Source organism: Juglans microcarpa x Juglans regia, chromosome 5D (assembly GCF_004785595.1).
Source record: "Juglans microcarpa x Juglans regia isolate MS1-56 chromosome 5D, Jm3101_v1.0, whole genome shotgun sequence".
NCBI lineage: Eukaryota > Viridiplantae > Streptophyta > Magnoliopsida > Fagales > Juglandaceae > Juglans > Juglans microcarpa x Juglans regia.
This window is the reverse complement of record NC_054602.1, coordinates 25,223,552-25,246,103: the sequence shown is the minus strand read 5'-3', so window position 1 is coordinate 25,246,103 and position 22,552 is coordinate 25,223,552. Positions and strand designations below refer to the sequence as shown.

Here is a 22,552-nt window from a genome sequence, read left to right as displayed (position 1 = left end):
ATATATTTCAAACAAATTCATGCATACATCAAAAGTTTTCGGATTCTAAGATACAAATAAATGAGGGTATTTATTCCTCAGTGAATTCTCCCGTTCCCAAGTTGCTTCTTGAAAATCTAGGTTATTTCAGAGCACTTGGCCTCGTTTGTTTTTGCAGATGAGATGAGATTAGTTGAGATAAAAGTTGAATAAAATATTATTAGAATATATTTTTTTAATATTATTTTTGTTTTGGGATTTGAAAATGTTGAATTATTTATTTTATTTTGTGTGGGAATTTGGAAAAGTTGTAATGATTAGATGAGATGAGATGAGATGAGATGAGATGAGATGAGATGAGATGAAAAGTTTTATGAAAGTAAACGAGGCCTAAAGGTATCTTCCGGTTCCTTAACTCTTGTTCCTTGTCATCTACAATATGCACTGGCCATTCTTCATATGACAAATTTGGTTGAAGCCGAATATTGCCGGGCTCCATTACCACTGGTCGTCTTTCTTCGAAACTCTACATTATGTATTCCTTGCATCTCCGCTAGCAAATCTATTTGGTAGGCTATTGGACAAACTCTTTCCATGATTTTATAGTGTCCTACGTATTGGGGATTCAACTTTCCCTTTCTACCAAATTGTATGACTCCTTTCATGGAGAATACCTTGATGTATATCCAATCTCCTACTGCAAACTCCAGATTCTTTCGTCAGTTGTCTGCATAGCTGTAACCCCCGCTCCTTTCTTCTTACGTAAGCTTCTCTCTTTCTTACGTAAGGCTCATCTTTTCTGACGTAAGCAAATTCCGATGACGGAATTATGCAACAATCTGCCATTCTTTCTGGCGACTGTGAGCGTCGTCATGTGTGCCGAACCATGACGACGTGCCTCTCGAGATATTAGGTGACTTCTAAAGTACGCTCAGTGTTTAAAATGTACTGGAAATATTTATATGAGGTATTTCCAGTATCGTTGAGTTAAACTTATTTTTAAATGAGACAATTATAATATTTTGAAGAGCTCCAAAATATTATAATTGTCGGAGATCATTTTAATATTAATTATTAAAATGATTCCAGTTACTTAAAATATTATGGGATTTAAATTATGTTGAAATCTTTAATTAATTTAATGGTTTTATTCTTTTAAATATATTAAATAAGACTTCATCATTTTATTAATGATGAAAAAATATTATTTTATAAACTAAAGTTAGTTTAAAATAATATTGTACCTTAATTCCTCTAAGCGCTTTTAATTAAGTTAATATTTATGCATTTTAAATCAGCGTTTGAGATCCATCGTTAGATCGTTACGTAGATCCCCAGACGAAGGGACTGGATTAAATACCCAGACCCCTCTCTTTTCCCCAGCCCTCTCTCTCTCCTTCGGCGTGCGCAGAACGCAGCTCCTCCCACACCGTAGCTTCCATCACTCAGCTCGGCGCCGCCGTGCGTCGGTAGCTCTCACCGCCGGCACCATTGGCCTCCTCTCCCTCCGGCGAGTCCATCCACAGCAGCCCCTCTCCCTCACGCTCTCTCTTCCTCTTCACTGGAAGCATAATGCCCGAATGGGCTTGCTGTCCTTAGCGCCGCCGTGCGCCGTTCTCTGGCGCCATCACTTCCACGGCAGCTTCCTTTGCCACCGGCCACCACCCTCCAGCAAACAGCTCCTCCCATGCAGCCACCTTCCCCCTCCATCGCACACGCACGCACGGCTTCACCATGCGCGGCCTCTAGCGCCGCCGTGAGCGGCACCCATGGGCACCAGTCGCCACCATGGACCTCCCTCTACCTCCCCCTTCCTCCTCCACGTGAACCATGGCCAGTAGCCTCTCACTCACGCATGGCCTCCCTCTCCCTCACACGCACGGGTTGCACACCGTGCACCGCCACCCACTGTGGGTAACCACCGTCATCAGCTTCCTCAGGCCACCACAAAGCCAACCCAACCTCCCACGACCCCGATCTGCCACCCATGCACGCACACTCTCTCTCACTCTCCCACGGCCTTTCCTCCGTCGTGCGGCCAGATCTGCCGCCGTGAGCCACCGTGGCGCCACCTCGACGCCATCACGAGATCCACTGCACCTCCCTTAGCCGAGCCCTAAGGTCAAACCACCACTTTATGTGGTGGGTAATCACTGCACGTGATGGACAGTCACTGCACGTGACTGACCGCCACTGTACACGGCTAGAGCCGCCATGTTATGCCCCTCACCACCATCACAGGGCCTTCACGAGCCCTTCCAAGACCACACTTAGCTATCCAAACGCCAAAACAATCAACGTACGTGGGTTAGCCGCCACGTACGACCTCTCCGACGTCATTGGCTGTGACGATCAGCGGGCAACGCACGGGTTATCCAGTCGATGGTATAACTCTCTAACCCTTATTAATTATGTTAGATGTTAATTAGTTGATTAGGTTGTGGACTGTGCTGTTAGTATTAGGGGAATGACTGGGTTGTATTGAGATGCGCTATGTAGTGCGCTGTGAAGTGTTGGGCATATCTGTGTAGTGTGGTGACGTGAAGTGCTGTGTATGTGAAGTGTTCGGCATATCTGTGTTGTGTGGTGACATGAAGTGCTGTGTATGTGAAATGTTGGGCATATCTATGTAGTGTGGTGATGTGATGTGCCGTGTATGTGAAGTGTTGGGCATATTTGTAAAGTGTTGTGGACTGTGCTATGTAATGTAGTTGTAGAGTTGTGTCGTAATGATGGCGTGGTTGTGCTGTGTAGTGTAGTTGTGGGGCATGTGCCATATGGATGTCATGGCATGTGGAGTGGGAATAGTACACGCTAAGTGTACTTTGTGTGTGGCATAGTGTGGGATAAAGAGAGTATACTTACTCTCCTGGCGTATGTGGAGTAGGAATAGTACACGCTGAGTGTACTCTGTGTGTGGTGTAGTGTGAGATAAGGAGAGTATATGTAAAATATACCCTCCTAGCGTATTGTGGAACGGGATGAGTACACGTGGAGTGTACTCCATGTAATGGAGTGACGCACCATACGCGGGTATGTTGTAATGGTGATGTGGCGTAACGTGTATGGAATACACGTAAAGTGTACTCTGTATGGCGTAATATGTGTAACGGGAGGATGGAGCAATGCACCATACGGCAGATATGCCGTGATGGTGATGTGGCATAGCTTGTATAGAATATACGCGGAGTGTACTCCATGTAATGGAGTGATGCATTATACGGCGGGTATGCCGTAATGGTGATGTGGCTTAACGTGTATGGAGTATACGCGGAGTGTACTCTGTATGGTAAAGTGATGCATCGTATGGCGGGTATGCCATATTGATGATAGGTTGTAGCGTGTGGAAAGGGAGTATACGTAGAGTGTACTCCACGAGGCAGCGACACTCCGTGTGGCGTGTCGCAGAGATAAGGATGGTTGTGCAGTTGATGGGCGTAGAACGTGGTGAATAGTGTCAGGAATTATGAAACAATGTCCAGAAGTAGTTATGGCGTAGCCTGTAGTCTATGGTGACAAGTGTCATCGTGATGGACTTATGGCTAGGAGTATGCGTGAAGTAGCAGAACAAGTGTAAGAGTACGCAGCGGAAGCATGACTGGGCAACATCACGAAGTGACGTGGTTATTGACAGTCGTGCTTGTGATGGATGAGACGTTGGCGTAGAACGTGGTGAGTTGTGTCGGAAACTGTGGAATAGTATCCTGAAGTAGTTGTCACGCGGCTGGAAGTATGGGTGTAGTAGTAGAATAAGTGTAAGAGTGCGCAACAGAAGCATGACTGGGCAATATCACGAAGTGACGTGGTTCCTGACAGTTGTGCTTATGATGGGTGAAGGTAGTGTAGAAATGGCGTAGCAGGAACGTGACGAGATGTCACGATGTTACGAGAGTACGTGAGGAACCGTACTCGTGATGAGTTAGATGTTGGCGTAGAAATGATGTAGCGGGATGTCAAGTGACGTGACAAGATCATGGTATAGCTCGGGTGTAGTCTTAAGCTATATGACGTGACATAAGGCGTAATGGTGTTGGAGCCTTGTCGCACTAAGTGTTGGGATGAACTGTAAGAAGGGACGGATAGCATGAAGAGTCATGCTAGCCGGGTCAAGAGAGTGTTGGTATCAGAATATGGCCCTCATCCCTACGAGCAGGTGATCAACATGTTATATGTTAATCTTAGGTGGTAAAGGAGTAAGGTACATGTGTAGTCTGGTGAGACACGTGTACCAGACGGATTCACCATATGTAATGGGTAATCTGTCCACAGTAGAGTTGCGCGGTGATTAAGCCCCAAAGTTGGCCTAGAGCCGTGTGGCTTTTATGGATGAGAATGAGGTTTTAGTATGGGCTAGGATGTATGGAGGTAGTGACAGGTGTATTGTCTAAGATTGGGATGCGTGACTTAGTCTGAGTCATGTATCAAGATGAGTTCAATAAGGAGAATAAGACAAATGTCTTAGTGTCTTAATCTTAAGGTGAATCATGGGTTCACTTTAGTGAATGAGCACTCGAGGCAAGACGTTGAGTTGGAAGATGTGGTGACTGTAAGTGGTCCCCGAAGGGTTTAACGTAGTGAAGGGCACGTAAGTGCATGGGATAAAAGGAAAGTATTTCAAGTATAGTGTAATTCTATTTCTAGTTCAGTTGCTTATGCATTAGATAGAGAATGACGTTAAGATGATGTATGCATGTAGGTTGCTAGCTGACACGCGCATGAATTGACTGCATAGTATGAAAGTAGCATGGAGTCCAGGTAAGTATTACGTTCATGCCCTTCTGGAGTTTTCTAGAAATTACGAAACGAAAATGAAAAGCTCTTCTCTTTAAGAAAATGTTTATGAAAGAAGATGTCATGCTTTCAAACGTATATGTACGTACGGCCCTTCCATGAAAGCCCCTTTTTACACACCCAAAGTTATGAATTGTACGCATGCGAATGGATGACTATAAGATGTATCTATTGTATGTATTTTGAAAGAAATGAACTGATGAAAATGCACGAAAGACGAGCTTGAGCTGACGCCTTCATGGATCCTACGGACCGACGCTGTCGCGAGCGCCGCGAGGTGATGCTCGTGGACGCCACGAAGGCCAACGTTCAAGGTGATGCTTGCGGATGCCGCGAAAGGATTTTCTCACGAAAAGAAATGTTTTCACATGTTAAATGAAAGAAGAAATGAATGAAAGCTTCAGCTCTTCAGAACTGGCATGAATGAATGAAGCTCCGGCAGAGCTGGCATGAATGAATGAAAGAACGAAAGAATGAATGAAAGCGTGAAATGTATGAAGATACATAACGGCCACATGAATGAATGAAAGGGTACTAATGAATGGGCAGATTGCAATGCCGGGTAAGTAGTACTGTTAGTGCACCCAGTGCTGCCCCCTATGAAAAGGGATTCCCAACCTATGGCCACGGCCGGAATCCAGGTCAAAGGGCTGCTAACCCTAACACACGGGGCATAACAGTGTGTACCGGCCTATGAAAGTGAAAAGAAAGAATGTATGTACGTATGTATGCACGCACACACGAATGAATGCATTTTAAGAAATGAAGGCACTGTACTCTTGCAGAAATGAAGGCACTGACGGGTGACATGTTTTACGAAAAGAAAGGAAAATCCCGTCCAGTGACGTTTTCAAATGAATGCACGTATGCATGTATGTATAGTATGTACGAATGATGAATGCATGAATGAAAACCTACGTTGTTATATTTTAACTGCATGAAGTAATGCTTACGAGTTTTTGACTCATTTTAGTTTTTATGTATGTCCCTCCCCCCAACAGGGAAGGAAATGAAGTACGCGTCAGGATGGACACGGCCCATAGGGAAGAGCACGGAAGTCTAGGCACGAGCGTTTAAATGTAAGAGAGGCCTTTTATTATTAAAAATGATGTTTTCCGCTGTAAACCTCTTTTATTGTAAAAGCAAATTTTATTTTATAAACGTAGAGTCTTGCACCCTGAGAAGAAGCAAAAAGTTTTAAATCGGACCGTAATTCCCGTCGTCCTTTATCAAAATATTTTATAAAAAGACCCACCACAAGGACGAACGTTACAATAGCTCTTCTACCGATTCCAAGCTACCTTCATTCTTTCTTGGATCATGGTTACTTGCTTCCAGACTTCTTGTAAATATTTCGGTCCTAATATCTTTTTTTCTCCGACTTTGTCTTAAGACAGCAGGGATATGCAATTCCTTCCATACAATGCCTCGTAAGGTGCCATCTGTATGGTGGCCTGAAAACTATTGTTGTAGGCAAACTCCACTAACGATAGATGACTTTCCCTATCACTACTTAGTTCCAATATGCATGCTCACAGCATGTCTTCCAAAGTTTGGATCGTACGCTTAGTCTGTCCATAAGTCTATGGATGATATGCACTGTTAAATCTCAAACGAGTGCCTAACATCTTTTGCAAACTCTACCAAAAGTGTGAAGTAAAACGAGTGTATCGGTCCAACACTATGGTCTTAGGTACTCCGTGGAATCGGAAAATTTCTTTAACATAAATTCGAGAGAGCTTATCCATAGAGTTTGTATTCGCTATGGGCAAAAAATGCGCACTCTTTGTCAATTTATCGACTATGACCTATATAGAATTCTTACCTGACGACTCTATTACGAAGTCCATTGACATGTCTTCTCACTTCCACTCTGGGATAGGCAATGGTTGTAATTCGCCTGCCAGCCTTTGATGTTCAGCTTTCACCAATTGGCAAACAGAGCATTTTGCCTCGAATTCAGCTACTTCTTTCTTAATTTCATCCCACCAAAACTGACCTTTCAAATCCTGATACATTTTTGTACTGCCGGGATGTGCTATGTAAGGGTGCAATGTGCTTCCCTTAGGATCTTCTCCTCTAGCTCATCGATGTTCGGAATCACTTTCCTCTTCTTATAATACAACATCTCATTCTTCCCAATGGTGAAATGTTACGGTCTTTCGAATTTCAAAATCCTCTGTCGGAGCTTTTCTAATTTGTCATCCTTAGGTTGAACTTCCAAAATTTCTTCTTCAATCACAAGTATAATCTCTTGCACTACTGCAAATTTAGCATCTCGCGACAGATCTTCAATCAACAAACTCCTCAACTTAGCTAATATGGATGGCAAGTCAATCTAATTCTTGCAACTAAGAGCGTCAACCACAATGTTGGCCTTGCGGGGATGATACTTAATCTCACACTAATAATCACTAATGGTTTCAACCCATCTTCGCTGCCTCATATTCAGATTTTTCTGACTAAACAAGCATTTGAGGTTTTTATGGTCCGTATATACTTCACATTTCTCTTCATATAGATAATGTCTCCAAATCTTTAGCATGAAAACTACCGCAGCCAACTCCAAATCATGGGTAGGGTAATTCTATTCATGGTCCTTGAGCTGTCGCAAAGCATAAGCGACGAACCTTCCTTCTTGCATTAGTACACACCCTCATCCCATCTTAGAGGCGTCACTATAGACTACATAAGGCTTATGGGGCTCAGGTAAAGCCAACATAGGTGCTGAGGTTAGTCTCTTCTTCAGCTCCTGAAAACTCTTCTCACATTCCTCAGTCCAAACATACTTGACATTCTTCCTTGTAAGCGCCGTCAAATGGTTAGAAAGTTTAGAAAACCCTTTTACAAACCTTTGGTAGTATCTTGCTAATCCAAGCAAACTACGTACCTCATGGGCACTAGTTGGCCTTTGCCACTCTATTACAGCGTCAATCTTAGCAGGGTCTACTGCCACTTCCTTATTGGAAATGACGTGTCCTAAAAAATTCACTTCTTGGAGTTAGAACTCACACTTGCTAAGCTTGGCATATAGTTGATGTTCTTGCAATGTCTCCAACACAATCCTTAGGTGCCTCTTATGTTCCTCATCATTAAACCCTTCCTGACTTGTCCAATTGTTACTAGTGATGGATCCAGCCGAACAGTCTCACCCATATAACATATTCTTTCTTTAGTTGGTAGATCAAATACTACTTCCCGTCTTCGACAGTCTATCTTGGAATAGTGTCTTGACAACCAGTCCATTCCAAAGATTAGATCAAATTCCATTAAATGAAAGACAATCAGATTCGCAGTCAAAACCAAGTTTGCGATCTCCAACGGGCAATTCTTAACTGCATTTGTGCTTCGGATTACCTTCCCGTCTGGAATAGCTATTAATACTTTTCGAGACATTGGCTCTGCCTCAAGTTCACATCGTTGCACACAACTACTAGAGATAAATGATCTTGATGCTCCAGAATAAAACAACGCACACACCATGCACTACTTTAGTTTAACCTCACCTAATTGGGTAACTATAATTACTCAAGGAGTCTCAAACACAAGCTATCTACGAGCCAAGGTTACCAGTAATTACTCCCACGCCTGCTGTCTCATCTGCTTCCAGGTCTACCTCTCCTGGCGTAATAACATAGACCTTGGCTTTCATAGAGGTCTTTGGCCTACCACTTGGCGTTGATGCTCCTCCAGGCATATTCTGCGGACAATCCCCTATTTTTAGAATAAAGAAATGCTCTCCCAAGAGCTATGGAACTGTTCCAAGACTTGAGTTTCACTTAGGTGGAATTTGAAGGTGATGCAAAGGTTGTCATTGATGTTGTTAAGTAAAATGTAGATGATAATTTATGGTTGGGGCAAGTAATAGAGGACATTAAGTAGATGATGAACATATTCTCTTCATGGAAGCTTTCTTTTACTCATAGAACTAGTAACAAGGCTGCTCATATGGCTGCTAAGCTAGCTCTAAGGTCAGATAGTGAAAGGGTGTGAGGCCTCTTGAGTGCTTATCAGTTGTTTTGGAAGACAAGAAGAAGAAGAAGAAGTCTCTACCATTGGATGACTTCTTCTTTTCATCCTTTATTTGACAGGATATTCTATTATTCTTTTCACAAGCCTATAACTCAAGCAATGCATGAACTGTTATTTATATTGGATTTTATAGACCTATATTTAGACATGCACTATACATAATCATTATTACAACTATTCAATTATATATCTATATATAGTAATTGGTCAATATATAAATACATTAAAAATATACATTAAAAATTGTATGCCTATATAAAATGAAGCATGTGTACAAAAAATAATTTATTTTACCAATAAATTATTCCATGATCAATTTATAATATTGAAAAAGTAATATACAATGTGGAGCCTTGCATTCTATCGTTTTTCCCACTATTTGTTTGGCCATAAGCAAACGCGGTGCCTACAACAAAGCAAGAGAGAACAGCAAAATCAAAATGCATATAATCGTTCAGAAAATTTTACAGCCAAAATGACCATTGAGGCCACAAACTGCTGCAACGACTATTTCTCTAGTGTGAGCAATGATAAACTTCGATAGTCTTGCAATCGTTGCCGAAAATGTGATCTGGAAACCTAAAATCTCGAAAAGAAAAAAAAAAAGAATGAAATAGTTTATGAATAATATTAAATACAGTCATGGAGTGCGCAAGTATTTTTTCTTTTAAAAAGAGTAAATATAAAACTCGCATGAAAAAATTAATTGTTAATCGTGGACACTATTCTTTTTTAAAATGAGCGCGTGATATTTGCACATTACATGATTGTATTTAACATTACTCAGTTTCATAATCTAAACGATGCTCTCAATTTATCTGTCATCTACTCATGACATGAATCATTCAATTGTATTTTTATATTGACTTTTACCCAATTATATATAACATCTCAAATGGAACTTCAATTAATAATGAGTCAAGTAAACAGTTTATTTAGAAATCCAATATCACAAATACTTATTCGGGACATTATTTTGAATGAAAATAATACATCATTCAAACAAAACAAAATAAAACTAAATACCACACTATAAAAAACTGGTGGTTACTATTTTTTGCCAGCTCACTATTAATATTGCATTATTATGAAGATTAACAAAATGATGTTATGGATACTTTGGGACTACATTATTCAAGATCAAGATAATCGAAAAAATAATGATTTAAAAAAGAAAACAAATCTCATAAAATTTATAAACAATGCTAGTATTCATTAAAAAAATAAAGATAGTTTGAAACTTTCATAACATATTTATATTATCATTTGATAAAAGTTATCTATTTGTTATTAAAAAATGAATTTTGCTACTCATCATCCAACGCATTACATACTATACTTGTTTTAATTTTTTTTATTCTTCATAAATTAATTGATTCCTTTTACTCATCATCCATACACCGCATACTTATTAAAAGAAAAAAATAAAAAAAATAAAAAACTTATATGTAGTGTGTAGTGTGAGAATGATGCGTAAAATTTTTCTTAAAATAGTTAATATTCTACAGCATGCCAAGACAATGCATATGTTGGCTAGTAATAAATATTAAGGTCTCGTTTGTTTTCAGAAAACATCTCATCTTATCTCACCTAATCATTACAACTTTTTCAACTTCCAATATAAAATAAAATAAACAATTCAACTTTTTCAAATTTTAAAATAAAAATAATATTAAAATATATATTCTAATAATATTTTATTCAACTTTTTAACTTTAATCTAAACTTATTTTATCTCATCTCCGAAAACAAACAAGTCCTAAGACGTTGTTTAGATGTTGAGATGATAAATCTATGAATAGTAATCAAATAATATATAAATAGTATTTAAATGGTTTGAGTTGAGATATTTTATGAGATTTTAGAAAATGAGAAAAAATTGAATAAAATATTATAAAGTTAAAATATTGTTAAAATATATATTTTTTAAATTTAAAAAAATTGAATTATTTTTTATGTTTTATTTGGTTGTTTGGAAAAATCATAATGATCGATCATTTCAATAAGAAAAATTCTATTCATTATCCTAAACTACACATCACATATAATTTATTTACCTTTTTTCTTATTATTAAATATGTAGCGTATGAATAGTGAGTAGAATAATTTAATTAATTAAAATAAAATAAAAAATAAAAATAAAAAAAATAATGTGTGAATAAGGAAACACTTTCAACAAACGGGACGGTTGGAAATCTCTATTCGTAGGCCTTGTTCGTTTTTTGTTTTTTGTTTTCTTTTTTAATAACGTAGGCGTTGGTTTTTAACACAGAGGCAGTACGTGAAATGACCAAAAGGCCATAAATTGTAATGTTGCATCTTCTCTTCCCCGTGAGTCGTGACCCAGCCTTCCTCGACAAACTTCTTCATTTCTCAAGACAGAACTCTGCTCCTCACCCTCCGTTCGACAAGCGCTGCTCTCAGCCTCCGTTCGACGGCGAGGTTTGGACGACGGCGAATCCTTCAGCTTGCCGCAACCCATCACTCGGCGGAGACTTCCTCACTCGACGGCTTTCGTTCTTCAAACCAAAAAAACCCATCACTCCAAGGCTAGGTCACTAGACGGCGATTTCCTCAAACCCCACCAACCCATCACTCGACGGCGACTTCTTCAGTCTGGAGTAATCTGGGTACAAAACTCCCTTTTGAATTTTATTTTCATACTCGTTGAGTAGTATTTGAACCACTTGATTTCCATAGATCTTGATTTGTGAGGGAATATATTTGCCCATTCGTGAACTCTTGTATTTAGATTGAACTGAGATCATTTTATGTGAAATCGATTTTTGGGCACACGAAATGCACAGCTTTTCCACAATCAATGGGGCACGAAATGCACAGCTTTGCTTCACGTCGGTGGGAACGAAATGCACAGCTTCGTTTTACAGTTTTGTTGGCTGCTCTTAGGGCTTTTTCATTCTTCTGAAACAGAAGGAAGGAAAAATCTCGTGCGTTTTTGGCTCCCCGGTTTGGATATTTTTTTTATTTCACCAAAGACATGTCAATGTACACGCTGGGCAGTGTGTTAAAACTCAGTGTGCTCCGTAGCAGAACTTTTTATTTCTCTTTCCTTTTTTTTTCCAACGTTCTTCACAAATTCTAAATTGTAACACTACAATATTGAAATTTTGTAAGCATTCCCAGAAAGGAGCAAAATCATTTTATAAAATGGATTAATGAGAATTGATGGCTCTAAGATTTAATGTTGCTCGAGTTAAAAATGATGGATTTTGGTTCAATAAGAATTTTCTAAGAACATCCTCAATGGATTAGCCAAAGCTAAAGGACATTTTTAATGAATATAAGAGAAATTTAACTTTTGGCTATTCTATTCACATAAATCTCTACATTGAAATAGCTATTTTTTCATTATGTAACAATAAAATAATATAAGATGAATTTGGTTTTGGTTATTCACATCAAATCTCCACATTGGATTATCCATTTATTTATTATATAGTAAGGAGTAACTAATAATTTCAAAAATATTTAATTTTTTTAATTATTAATTTATTTTATTTTATCATATTTTACTATTCTACCTATTATATATTAATTAATAATCATATTCTAATTAAATTAATATATCACTAACTCAAATTAATATATCAATTGTGATAAAATATGTGATAGAAAGAAAGAGAGAAATAATTGATCAAATATGTATTTGATGTATGTACAGTAACCTTCAAATTTGAAAAATAATCCATTGTGAGCATATTTTGCTTTCTAATAGCTAAATACTCAATGGATTTAGCTTTTAGCTAATCCATTGAGGATGTTCTAAGGAGTTTTAAAAGTAGTTTGCTTGAAGTGGGACATTCCTATTACGATTGGGTGTCATAGTTGTTCCTGGAAGAAAGGTAGAAATGCTAACAAATTGTGTTTGTCTACTTAATGAAGAAAGTAAGAATGAAAAAAAAAAACTGCTTTTATGCTTTGGCGAAAGAGTAACTTGAGTTGAAGGCGGAGTTTATATCATGAAAAGCTCAATGAAGCCCTTTTGATCTTACCTCCAATGATGTTCTAGAGCTACATGTACATATAATTTTCTGGCTTCTATTTTGTAGCAAAATACCATCAAAATAAAAGGATTATTTTCCAGGATAAAAAATATTGAATCAGGCAGTGCCTTAAATTTTTCTTTTTCAGTTTCCAAAATACACGAAACCTGAAATACAAAAAATAAGAAGAAAATCTTATTTTACTGTTTGATTAGATGTGAGAGTTTCTAATAAAGGATGGGAATTTTAATTACTTGTTTTATTAGATGCATATATACACATTCACTTGTATAAGTGTGTAATGTTTTTACTGTTATGTTATTCTGATGGCTTGTAGGGATTGAAAAGGATCATTAGCCTCTGTACAAACAACTAGTACTACTAAAGGGACGGTACTTCTAATGGTTGTGCTATATATATTTAGATTCCAGAGGCTAAGGTGAGCAGCAAACTACTGGAATGATTTAAAATGGCCCAGCAGTCATCTCGTCTTCAACGCCTGCTCACTCTTTTGGATGGTATCCTCCTTTACGTATTCATCTCAGTTTAATGATTGATGGCTCTTATCTTACACACTATTTCCTCATTCTGTGATGTAAATACTTGTGTTTTGGGTAAAAATCTTAAAATGGTTGATGAAATGGATTTTTCTTTGATGAAAACCTAAAAGCTGGTTCCACACAAGCAACAAGATTTACAGCTGCTCGTCAGATAGGGGATATTGCCAAATCACATCCTCAAGACTTGACCTCTCTTCTGAAAAAGGTAGGTAGTATTGCTCTGGTTTGTATGTTTTTTTGTTGAAATGTTAATGATTATTTTCTTGTCTTAGTATTATAAGTAGTGTGTGCTGTATATGTTCCTGGACACCTGGTGCCAATAAAAAAAAAGTAGTGTGTTGTATGGTTTTTTTTTTTTTTTTTATAAGTAATAATATTGAAAGAATAGTAGTAACTGTTCCCCGCCATAGAGTGAGACACTAAAAGCATATCAATGGAGCTGAAATCTTCCAATTAATCTCCAAAGAAAATTAAGGAAATGACAGATCCAATGGCAAAGGGAAATGCCTCACGGATAATATGGCTCAGGTGGGAAAAGTGGACTCAAAAAGAAAACCCTAGAGAGAACCATACGTGATGATTTCGCGCAGCTATACTACTGTATGTGTTTATTCCTGTGTACTTGGGTTGTGCCCTTCTTCACCTTCAATAAAATTTGCATTCTTATCAAAGTGTTTTGTATGTTTTTACGTGTACGGATGGTTGGCTATGAGTTCAATTAAGCCTCTTTCGGATAGTCAGATGAGATGAGATGAGAAATCTATGAATGGTAGTGAGATTGCTTGTGAATAGTGGTGAAATAGTTTGAATTAAGATTTTTAGTAGGTTTTGGGAAAGGAGAGAGAAATTATAGTAGAGAAATTTTTATTGGGTTTTGGGAAAGGAGAGAGAATAAAACAATTCAATTTTTTCAAATCCCAAAACAAAAATAATCTTAAAAAATTATATTTTGATAATATTTTAACTTTATAATATTTTGATTTTAACTTTTTCTCTTTCCTTGCCCAAAACTCCATAAAACATCATAATTCAAACCATTTCACTACTATTCACAAATTATTTTATTACTATTTACAGATTTCTTATCTCATCTCATTCCCCAAGCATTCCCTAAGTTTAACCTGCACCTTCATCCCTAATATAATCTGGGAAATTTTAAACGTAAATTCAAATTGACTTGAATAAGTGGTAAGTAAATACATCTCACAGTGAACAAGGTAACAAATGATTTTTTGATTTTAAATAACATTTGTACACTTGAAAAACATTTAAACATCACCAATGGTTTTCCTTCAATCTTTGAGAGGCCAACTCACGTTTACTCGCTGTGCGTAATGGTTGGCAATCTCAAGGATCACGGTTGCATGTCCATGGCCACAGGTTGAACTGTGTCAAGGATATGGACATCACTCGTTAAACTAGATGCGCCCGGGGGAGTCATTTCTGGCAGATAGTAGAAAACGACTTGCAATCTGCCCCTCATGCTCTTTTAGCATTGCTTCTCATTAGTCATAAGGCTAGGAAATATTTATAACTTATTTAGAGTCATTCTTACAGTCATATCAGTTTCCTTTCCATTCTTTACTTTTTCTTCTTTTTTCTTCCTTGCCTTTATTTCTTTCCTTCATCATCAAGCAGTTACAACATAGCATATTGACGTCAAAAGTATAGTGGAGGGATGCACATGTTTGCGTTAACCCTCTATTTCATAGAATACAGGGTGCATAAAAAGGGTTACCAAGGAAGGTTACATAACATTTTAATAAATGAAAGAATTTTGACAAACGTTTAATTGAATATTTAAGAAATAAAGCTATGATCATATCTACTTACCTTAATCTCTAGCATCCTCAACCTCAACACTTCCTTTAGACCGAGTAAAAAGATTCATATCTATTACTATCAAACCTTTTTACTTAAAGCTAAACTTCAAAGAACAAATGCTTTTATTCATGAAAAGTCACATCATTCACTCATGTTTAGCATGACACTCATGTACTAGATGCAATGGAACCTTTTTGGTGGATTATGCTTACCATCATCTTGACTTAAGTTCTATGGTTGTTGAGGCCCTTAAGGGCTCGTTTGGATAGTGAGATGAGATGGTTTTAGATGAGTTAAATAAAATATTATTAGAATATTATTTTTTAATATTATTATTGTTTTGAGATTTGAAAAAGTTGAATTGTTTATTATATTTTGTGTGAAAATTTGAAAAAATTGTAATGATTAGATGAGATGAGTTAAGTTGAGTTTGGGGGACTTTTGTATCCAAACAGGGCCTCAAGTCTCTTGAAGCTACTCTAGACTTGCAGACTCATCATCATATACTTTTTCACTTGGACAATTGACACATAAAAACAAATAGTGAGTCGAATACTCAATACGCATTCACGTAACTACCTTTAGCCATCATGCGTAACGTAAACATCTTTCATACATCACATTACATACAACAATTAACATTCATAGAATTACCCTTGTGCACATGGGTTGGTGATCATGATTCCACCGATGAGTGCAGGTAGGAATCCCCTAAAAAAGGAGATGGAAAGCGTTAGGCACAAATCTTGTGAGCCATTCTGGCATTGCCATCTGTCCCATCATCCATCATTCGTCATCCTCATTTATCATAACACATCTTGTGAGCATTTTTGTTTACATAAATGGAAAGAAGAGTATGATCATGGTTACTTACCCCTAGTCTTATGCAAACAATCACAATCACATGAACAATCACCTACATATACATCATTATGTCAATTTCAGTCTAACTTTCATCTTTTCAAACTAAGAAATACGTGCTGGTCTGAGTTTCCTAAGGTGACATCTTTGTTGTAAATTGGTTCCTGAGGACATTTTCCTTTCGAGGATTACAAATTCTTGGAAGGAATCGGAGTTTTAGGAGGCTTTGGGAGTCCTTCATTGTGGTGGATGTGCTGCTGTCCAGTGTTGACAACAAGTGTGTCATGCAATCAAGGGTCTCGGTATGCAGTTTTTGTAACAAACATTTTTCCTTTTCTCTTCCGTGCTCGTGCTAATATGGTTTAGACCATAGGATACGTGGACACACACACACTCTTATTCCATGAAATTCAACAAAGAACACTATCACATGGAGTTGTCCCTTTTTACATAATCGTGGAGTTTTTGTTTGATTTTTTGACTTGAAGGTTGAAGAGGAAGGGGCGGCAGGCAGTAATCGATAGTTAAAACTCTGGTCTTGCTTTAATTTATGGCTGGGGCGGACTGAGGTATGCTGGGGCTGAAATCTGAAATTATGCTTAGGGTTCGATGATGTGGAATTAGGAGTCAATAGTGTTGCTGGAAGTGGTGACAAAGCTGGCTATGTTTAGTCTCCTGTATTTTGTAATTTAAGGGTTACTAGGATTTGGAGTCGTAAAGGTGCTGAGTGTCCTAGCTGGTTTGGAATTCTTGAAGCAGTTGATATTAGGGGTGTTTGGGGAGGTGTTCTAAGTTGCTGGAATTTTGTTTTCTTGTAGGACTAGGACTCCTGGAGGTGGTGGGGAACCCTGGCAGCAGCTGAATTAGTCTCTATGTTTTCTATGATTTGGTTCCTTGTAGAGTTGGGATTCCCATTGTTTAGAAGTCTCAGCTGTGTAATTGAATCCTCATGGATTAGGCTTCATTTCCTAGTTGGATTAGGCCTCCGAGAGGTTGTGGTGGCAGCAGTTAAGTATATCTATCTATGTTCCCTTAGAGCAGTAGGATTCCTAGTTGTGCTGTGATTCCTAGTAGTGGGGAGTCTTGGCCTGGTTAGTATTCTAGGATTTCTTGGCTTTTCCTAGTGAATTTGGGTTCCTAGTGGATTGGGTGGTTCTGCTCAGTGGAACGTTCAATTACTTGGGGGGACCATGAGGGTCCTTACTGATTTCTTCAGCTTATTGTATCCTACTGAATAAGGAATCAAGAAATAGATAAGATGTCATGGAGTCCCTAAGAGAGGGAGATTCATTCTATAGGGTCATCACTAATTAAGAGAATAACCACTTTCATAGGAGGAACTTTTGGAAGAGCAAGGCGCAAGGCTTCTTGCACTAAAAATAAGGGTTTGCAAGGATCTCTATTTAATCCCGATCTTGGCAGTCCACATTCAAGAATGGGCCAAGAATTAGCCCCCCAAATCACTTGGGCTAGAATTGTAGACCCATGGGCTTAAATTTCCTATATCCTATCCTAACCCTAAGATTTAGGGCACGGGTGTGACAGCTGTTTTTAAAGTTTTTATAGCAGATTAAGGCTATAAATCAAATCGGTGAGCATTGAATACTGGTTTAAGTTTTATTTTTTTTATCCACTTTTTATTTTCAATTAAAGCTTTACCTATAAAAAAAAATTCAATTGAAGCTTTGATTCTATTTTGCGGCAGTTGGCCTATTACGTTTGTTCTTATGGGATTTTTCTAATAGATTATTTTGTGGTGTTTTAGGAGCTGTTTGGATTTAGAAGCCATCTCATCATTACAATTTTTTCAAATTTTCACACAAAACATAATAAACAATTCAACTTTTTCAAATCCCAATTCAATTTTTTCAAATCCAAAACAATAATAATATTAAAAAATAATATTCTAACAATATTTTATTCAACTTTCAACTTTAATCTAAAATATCTCATCTCATCTCACTATCCAAACCACACCTTGATGTATCATTTATAATAATCCTAGTGACCCGTTACTGCAGGTTTTTCAATATCTTCATAGCAAGAATTGGGATACAAGGGTTGCTGCTGCTCATGCCATTGGGGCTATTTCTCAGAGTGTTAAGCATACTTCCTTGACTGAACTTTTTGCTTGGGTTGAGAAAAAGATGTCCGAGGCTGGGATCTCTGCTGTTGGTGAAGATTTGCTGACATTGTCTTATTTTCATTCTAAACATGCAATCTCTTCGTTAAAAAGGTGCTTTTGTATTTTCCATTTCTCTTTACGACTTCATGGATTGTATTTTTGATATCTCTATACAATTATATGAGTCTCTTTGGCTGCATTACTGGACCATAAATATTACTGCTTGTTTGCTTATTTGTACATTTTTTTTTTTTGAACTACAACAGCTTTGATATCAACAAGGTGCTTGAGTTTGGTGCTTTATTGGCATCTGGGGGACAGGTATATATGTTTTATATTTTGATAAGTAATATTATTTCCAGGAGATTTGTTTTTGCATCACCCTTTTATATTTCCATCAAGGATCATAGGTAGGCATTAATAGTTCTTTATCATGGATCTTATGATCATGCAATTTCTACTTAGAAACAACAATATCATGTCAAATAATGAGTTTTTTATTTAAATTTGTTTTGTTTAATTTTTAATATACATCTTCATATTGGGGATGTCAATAGTAAAGAAGATTGGAACATGAATAGGTGTCCTTCCTTATGAATAGTATGGTGTGCAGACCATTATTTAGAAATTGCAACATAGACCCTTTAAAATTTCCAGAACCTTATGCCACGAGCTTTTCTCTGCTTAAGTCGAAGTCTCTTTTTTCCTGAATTGCGTTAGGAGTGGAAGGAGATTTCTAGTTACTCTCTTTTGATTCCTTGTTGGATACTCCGAATGATTGTTATCATAGGTCGTGATGTTTGTGCATTTTTATTCTATGCAATCAATGAAGTGGACAATCATCTTTCACATCTTGGGAGGATTGGAAGAAATGATTAAGCTTTTGGCCGTGTCGAAATTAGGACTTGTCTGGTTTGTTGCCTTCATCAGGCTTTTTATTCATTCTAAAATGTGTTCTTTTATTTACATCATAGATATTTCAGTGTTAAGAATTGCTATGTTCTTTTTTAAAAACTCACGAGGCTTGAGACAAGGTGACCCTTTATCTCTGTTACTCTTTGTTTTTGTAATGAAAGCTTTCAGTAAGATGATTTCAGTTGTAGTGGAGGGCAGATTCTTATTTGGATTCTCAGTGGGGGAGGCCAATTATGGATCGCTTCACATATCTTATCTTTTATTTGCTGATGATACCCTAATCTTTTATGGGGACAACCATGATCAAATGCGAGCTTTGGGAGCACTCCTTTTATGCTTTGAAGCTGCTTTGGGGTTGAAGGTAAACTTGGCTAAATCAGAAGTAGTCTCAGTGGGGGATGTTCTGAATGTCGAGAACATGGCTTACATTCTTGATTGTAAGATATCTCAGCTACCGATGCAATATTTGTGCCGTCCTTTGGGTGCCTCGTTCAAATCAGAACCTATTTGGGATGGTGTACGAAACAGTGGAGAGGAAATTGACTAGTTGGAAGAGGATGTATCTATCTAGAGGTGGTAGGGTCACTTTAATCAAAAGTACCATTTCCAACTTGCCAACCTACTTGGCGAAGCTTTAGTGCATTTTTTTTTTTGGGGGGGGGGATGAATGATAAGTTTAAATTTCACTTAGTAAAATGGGTCATGGTATGCTCCCCTAGGGCTTAGCATTCACCAAGTCGGAGTCGGAATGCCCTACCTCCGACACCGACTCTGACTTTGTTGGAGGTCAAATCCGACCTCTGACTCCTACTCTGTCTTGTGTATCCTCCGATCTGACTCCAACTTGTCAGAGCGGAATTGGAACTGAGTCGGATTTGGGTTTTTTAGCTTCATATTTAGCCCATTTTTTAAAACAGAATTTTTTGTGGGCTCTCAAATCTCTGTTTTTTAAAAAATTAAAAATGAACTAAATCATTCACTAGTTTACTTCAGTTTTACTAAAAACATAACCAAAACTGTAAAACTAAATCATTTCACTACAAGTTAAAAAAAACATAACCAAAACTACAACTTATCAATGCTGATATACTATGACTTACAAGCTAAAACTGAAATAAAAAAAAATTAAGACCCTGTTTGGATACAAGAAGTGTTTCATCTCATCTCATCATTACAACTTTATCAAATTTTCACGCAAAATATAATAAACAATTCAAATCTCAAAACAATAATAATATTGAAAAATAATATTCTAACAAACCCCAAGGGGTTAGCCCAAGAGGTGAAGGCCTTAGTCTTGGGGTATCACTCCCTTCAAGGTCCAAGGTTCAATACCTGATGGGTGCAAACAATCATTTGGGGCCAGCCAGCAATTTAACCAATTTCGTGTAGGGAAACTTCCGAGGGTGTGGTGCATAGGATCGGGATTTACTCTGCAGGGGTGGGTCCTAAGGGCCCTGCCTTGGAGAGGTTCCCCGACATAAAAAAAAAAAATATTCTAACAATATTTTATTCAACTTTCATCTCAACTCATCTCATTTCAACTCAGTATCTAAACGGCACTTAAATCATTCACTGCTAATTTAATACAAGCCAAAACTAAAACTTAAGTTACATAACCAGAGGTCCAAAACTGCTGAAACACTGCCCGTCACCAAAAGTTGTTACTTATTCCCAACTAAACAAGCAACAACACAAATTAAAATCAATTACATGCTCTCATTCCAACAACAAACAAAACAAAATATTGGGGGCTTCTTCCCATTCCAAGTTGTGCTGAAACACAACCAGCCCTACAAATTATCCAACCAACCCGTCATCCATCATCCAATTACCAACCAACAACACACTGCTGAAACACAACCAGCAGCGATAAATCGGTTTTTTCTTCCCAACTACAACAACATACCAAAACATTTTCTAAGATCATCCAATTTCCAACCCAGCAACACACTGCTGAAACAAGACCAGCAGCAATAACTCAGTTTTTTCTTCCCAACTACAACAACAAACCAACATTTTCTAAGATCAACCAATTATGAACCCAACACCACACTGCTGAAACACAACCAGCAGCAATAATTCGGTTTTTTCTTCCCAACTACAACAACAAACCAACATTTTCTAAGTTCCCATTGGGCCATTCCAACAATGAAAGAAAACCAACAACAAAAGAAATAAGTACCCATTCCAAATTTTCAAAAAAAGAAAGCCAAACTCCGAGTGCCATTCCAAGTCAGGCCTAAAGAAAAAGAGAGATTAGTAAGGAAATAAGATAGGTCCACATGAATTTATAAAAATAATGAAACAAAATTGAACAAACAATAGTTACACAATTACACAAATGCACCTCAAATCTCAATCATTTTCATGTAGTATACTCGCCATATTGGTGCTTAATTCTACATTAAGATGTTAAAATATAAGAAATTATTATCACAAAAACTAAAAAAAAGTCTCTAAATATATTATCTGAGTCTAACTTATAGCTGTCCGCATCATCAATTGTATCCGAAGAAGTGGATTTCAATCAGTTTTGCGCACACACAAGAGCCTCTATAGTTCTAGGAGCCAAAGAACTCCGAAATGGATTCAAGACATGGCTTTCTGTGCTAAATGCTCACTCAAATGCTACAGTGGTGATCAGAATGACCTAGATATCTCTTGCTATTAGAGCAAGAACCGAATAGTTGGTGGAGTTGACCCTCTACCAAATTAAAATGTTGAAACTCTCCGTAGGAACCTCAACATCCTCCAACAAATAATGTTCTAGCTCCGACTTACAGTCCATCAAGGTTGCTAATTTTTGTTCTTTGTGGAAGTTTCTCAAAAAGGCCAAGGGATCAATTGTACAACTACTCCTCATTGTTGTATTACCCTCATTACAAGTATGAGACATAGTTTGGGCTTGGTTTGTTTTCACAAACCATCTTATCTCTTCTTATTTAATCATTACAATTTTCCCAATGTCCTAAATAAAATCCAAAAAATAATTCAACTTTTTCAAATTTCAAAATAAAAATAATATTCTAACAATATTTTATTCAACTTTTAATTTTCATCTCATTTGGATAACCAAATGAGGCCTTAGACCCACTTGCACACCCACCACCAAATATAACATACTATTCATACAAGAGTTTCATATCCCTCTTAAGGAGTACAACTAATTCCTCACCCCTCATTGCCCAATGTGTGATTGAACTAATATGCTTAAGTAACCAATTTGTACCATGGCTCAATAATGGTAGCAATAAACAACCTGTTTATCTTTTGAAAATCCCCCTATATTTATCATACTTTTCTTTCATTCTAAAGGCCATTAAACTCAAGCGTCAATTACTATTGTTAGAAAAACTATTCAAGCATAAATATCAATAAAGTGAGTCGTGACACACATTATTAATGTTTTGGACAGAAGTTCAAGTGTCGGTGGTCAAACACACTCTTTGTTTGGTTAT

General features: G+C 37.4%; 1 protein-coding gene across 2 annotated transcripts in view; it reads left to right on the top strand.

The window, feature by feature from the left end:
* Positions 1-11,089: 11,089 nt before the first annotated feature.
* LOC121266556 (TATA-binding protein-associated factor BTAF1) overlaps positions 11,090-22,552 on the top strand; it is a 60,423-nt gene continuing 48,960 nt past the window's right edge. The window contains exons 1-5 of one of the 2 annotated variants that reach the window (XM_041170422.1): positions 11,090-11,432; positions 13,144-13,324; positions 13,477-13,571; positions 18,073-18,287; positions 18,443-18,497. In XM_041170422.1, coding sequence (XP_041026356.1) covers positions 13,276-13,324; positions 13,477-13,571; positions 18,073-18,287; positions 18,443-18,497 — 414 coding nt within the window. In that variant the 5' untranslated portion in view covers positions 11,090-11,432; positions 13,144-13,275. Of the gene's footprint in view, positions 11,433-13,143; positions 13,325-13,476; positions 13,572-18,072; positions 18,288-18,442; positions 18,498-22,552 lie in introns of those variants that run through there. The other variant, XM_041170423.1, reaches the window with a different exon arrangement.